General features: G+C 36.2%; 1 protein-coding gene across 1 annotated transcript; it reads left to right on the top strand.

The window, feature by feature from the left end:
• The first annotated feature begins 1,503 nt into the window (after positions 1 to 1,503).
• Positions 1,504 to 3,656, top strand: LOC145001956 (protein DETOXIFICATION 48-like). Its single transcript, XM_078961281.1, has 2 exons — positions 1,504 to 1,919; positions 2,036 to 3,656. Exons 1-2 carry the CDS (start codon positions 1,782 to 1,784, stop codon positions 3,551 to 3,553), a joined length of 1,656 nt encoding a protein of 551 aa, XP_078817407.1. The 5' UTR covers positions 1,504 to 1,781; the 3' UTR covers positions 3,554 to 3,656.
• The last annotated feature ends 655 nt before the right edge of the window (positions 3,657 to 4,311 follow it).

The following is a 4,311-nucleotide window of genomic DNA, read 5'->3' as shown; positions in this document are numbered from 1 at the left end:
TAAGGTAGATTAATAGACATGTTTTGATATATGAATAAACAACATAAAACTCATGCTTCATAGACCATTAATGTGCACGAAAGTATATGTCCCAATTAGGCCATGGTCATGTCAAAATCTTTGCATGTATTCACACTTCAAATCAAACTCCAACCATTTAATTCCACTTGTCAAATCTTAATTAAAGATTAATTATTTTAATATCACTAACCCTTTTTGGGTTCACTTGAAAGAGATTGGGTGGATGATAAAGAACCTAAAAAGAAGTAAATTTTAAAGATTATCCTTACAAAACCTACTAATATACATATAGTTAAAGATACAACCTCACAAAGGGGAAAAGAAACTACATAAAATAAAACACAAAGTGACATTTAACATTATCTCTAAAATAAAAACTCTTGGGCAAAAGTTTTTTGGCGGTCGAAAAACAAATTTTATATTCCATTTATTTCATAAAGAGAAACTATAACTTGCAATTGATATATTTAATATTATTAAATAATAAAACGGGAAATGTCACATTATTTCAACCGAAATTTTACCATTGAACTAAAAACCATTTTTGCTATATATTTTCAATTATTTAATAGAAATTGGGCATTTTAAATAAATATTGCTTCCTCAATTCAAGATAAGATATCACAACTTTCGTGGCAATTTATAAGCTCTTAAAAACAACCATTTGCAACCACAAAAGGATGCCCATTTCATCCTGACATCTCTTAGATACTAACAAGGAGAACCATAAATTAAAGTTGTAAGTTTCACAAACACAACAAATGCCCATCAAATCAAAAAAAGCCGAGAAGGGATCGTTATCCTATTCTATTGTGACTATTTTTTTCCTTGGATTTCTAAATCTTTTTACAAAATTTAGAATGAATAGGGTAAATTTGATGAAGAATCCTAAATCATCTGTCTATGAATGTTATTTATTTTTCTTTAATTGCCTTATAGATCATATACAAAACAAAATCTGGATACAGGATTCCCTCTTGTTAGAAGACAATGAATTCAAAGATGGTATCGTCATCTTACTCCATTGTTCATAAAAATGGATCATGAAGAACAAAAAAAAAAGGACCCTTTAACTTCAGTTATTTGACGTGTCATTCTCTTATATTCGTTATTTATATGTCCCGTTGGATAAAGAAAGTGGCATACGACAATATAGTTTACACGGGTTACTCACTAATATACATATCTGTCTATAAAGGAGGATGAAAGGATATGGGTAGGCCCCACCCCTCTCTCTCTCTCTCTCTCTCTCTCTCTCTCTCTCTCTCTCTCTCTCTCTCTCTCTCTCTCTCTCTCTCTCTCTCTCTCTCTCTCTCTCTCTCTCTCTCTCTCTCTCTCTCTCTCTCTCTCTCTCTCGTGTGTGTGTTCAAGAAAATTAACAATTCTTTTAGCCGCTTTTCGATGGCATCTCTCTCTTTCAAATTGGTAGGGTCGACCCGTTTATGTATATATACCCAACACCCATGGCTTCAAGACTCCATCAATTCCTAAAGCTTCTCTTTCTTTCTTTACCTAAGAAAACAAAACTCAAAGTATTACTAGTAGTACTTGCTTTGCTACCAACTAACCAAAACCCCTCTCTTTCCTACTTTTTGTTTGTATTCTTGTTTTTGGTTTTGTGTTTGTGTTTTTCTGTTTGCACACTCTCTCTATCTAATAACTTTTGTATTATAGTATATAAGTTTCTTCTTCTTCTTTTTTTTTTTTTTTTAACTTAATTGTTTAGTTCCCTCTTTCCCTAACACCAAGAATTTTGAGCCATGTGTAATCCAACACCATCTTCCCCTTCCAATTTTGTCATTTCCAAGAACACCCATTTCAACAATCATCATAACAATGACCCCCCAAAATCTACTGATCATGATGATCAACTTCATTCATGGCCAACCCCTTCCGAGGTAACATCATGGGTCTTTTTTTAATCTTTAATTAGTTTGAAAGCTTGAATCTTTACGAATAAAGATGAAGAGAAGTTGAGATTGATTGCTTGTTGTTTCATTTTTTTCTTCTCCAGGCATTGGATGAAATCAAAGCCATTGGAAAGATTTCAGGACCCACAGCCATGACTGGTTTACTACTATACTCAAGAGCTATGATCTCCATGCTGTTTCTTGGCTATCTTGGTGAGCTTGAGCTCGCCGGAGGTTCACTCTCCATTGGATTCGCGAACATCACTGGTTACTCCGTCATCTCAGGGCTAGCCATGGGTATGGAGCCCATTTGTGGTCAAGCATATGGTGCGAAACAGATGAAACTCTTGGGAATAACGCTACAAAGAACAGTGCTTCTTCTTTTGTCAACTTCTCTCCCAATCTCTTTCATGTGGTTCAACATGAAGAATATCTTGTTATGGTGTGGACAAGATGAAGAGATTTCATCCGCAGCTCACACTTTCATCATCTTCGCAATTCCAGACCTTTTCTTACTCTCTCTTCTTCACCCTCTTCGTGTTTATCTCCGAGCTCAGAACATCATTCTACCATTAACGTACTGTTCAGCTGTTTCAGTCCTTCTGCATGTCCCTCTCAACTTCCTTCTCGTTGGGTATTTCAAGATGGGGATTTCTGGGGTGGCGATCGCGATGGTTCTCACAAATCTCAACTTGTTGTTCCTTTTGATCACGTTTGTTTACTTCTCCGGCGTTTACAGGGACTCATGGGTGGCACCAAGCTCCGACTGCCTTCGTGGGTGGTCTTCTTTGTTAGCTTTAGCGATTCCAACATGTGTTTCGGTTTGTCTCGAATGGTGGTGGTATGAGCTAATGATAATGATGTGCGGATTACTCGTAAACCCTAAAGCAACCGTTGCTTCAATGGGGATTCTCATCCAAACTACATCCTTGGTTTACGTTTTCCCATCGGCATTGAGCCTCGGTGTGTCAACGAGAGTTGGAAACGAGCTTGGGGCAAACAGACCTGCTAAGGCACGGATTTCGATGATTGTTTCGCTTTTCTGCGCTATGGTTTTAGGACTTATGGCAATGGCGTTCACGACACTGATGAGGCACAAATGGGGTCGGTTTTTCACTAACGATTCAGAGATTCTTGAACTAACGTCGATCGCATTACCAATAATCGGACTTTGTGAGCTTGGAAATTGCCCTCAAACAACTGGTTGTGGGGTGTTGAGAGGAAGTGCAAGGCCCACCATTGGAGCGAACATAAATTTGGGATCATTTTACTTGGTGGGAATGCCGGTGGCGATCATCATGGGGTTCGTTTTGAAAATGGGGTTCCCCGGACTTTGGTTAGGGTTGCTTGCAGCTCAGGGAACATGTGCCTTGCTCATGCTTTATGTTCTTTGTAAAACAGATTGGATTCTTCAAGTGGAAAGAGCTAAAGAGTTGACAAAATCACCATCATCTTCATCTTCTAAACCTTCAAGAACTGCTAATCCGGTGTTACCAGTATCAAACAGGAATCAGCTGCCCAAGAACTCCATGGAAGCTAATCTTGAAGAAATCATGGTATCTGAAACGATGAAGAAGCAGGATTCTCGTTCGCTTGAAACAGATCCACTCATTATGCATTAATGACTCGACTTCATTTTCTTATTCTTTTTCTCCATCATCTGATGATTGTACTTGACACCATTTAGCCAGTAGATGTTCTTAATAGTCTGCAAATCTTTTTCTCTCTCTTAGCCTTGGCTGTATATTGTTCTTGATTCTGATGCTTTTTTTGCCCTAAAAAGATCATGCAGTTGTAATTGCTGAGCTATGCATAAAAGAATAGAATAAAAATAACATTTACAAAAAGCATTAGTTCATTGATCCATTACATCTATACCTTCTGGCATTGATTCAGCGATGTAATTAGATTAAATTGATTCTCATTTGTAACTTACTTGTACATGCTATTTATTCGATGTACATAATATTAATAATTTCAAAGGTCGTGATTTAATGAACAACTTAATCATGCATACACAAATCAAGATCAATAATTTTATCATTGACGTTGCTTGTGATATGAAGTCCGATAATTGGATTTCGTATGACAAAGTAAAAATCGATAGCGTATGCCAAAGTAAAATCATTTGTATCTAAATGATAATCGATAGCGTACGTGTACAGTATTCGATACTCAGCATAAAAGTGTGATAACGGTTTGATAATTATTTGTCTAGGAGTCGGTTTTTTAGTGGAATCGCAAGAAAATAATAATATTCTAGCAACAATTTATCTGAATATTTTTAAAATTGTTGAATCAACATCTTTATACTTTTTCATTTTTTTTTATAGTTTAATATTATGTATGGTATTTAAAATTGTTGAACCAACATCTTTAT

This window comes from Lactuca saligna, chromosome 6 (genome assembly GCF_052625555.1).
Source record: "Lactuca saligna cultivar CGN05327 chromosome 6, ASM5262555v1, whole genome shotgun sequence".
In the NCBI taxonomy this organism is placed as follows: domain Eukaryota; kingdom Viridiplantae; phylum Streptophyta; class Magnoliopsida; order Asterales; family Asteraceae; genus Lactuca; species Lactuca saligna.
The sequence above is the reverse complement of the archived record's forward strand: the minus strand, read 5'-3'. Positions and strand labels throughout refer to the sequence as shown.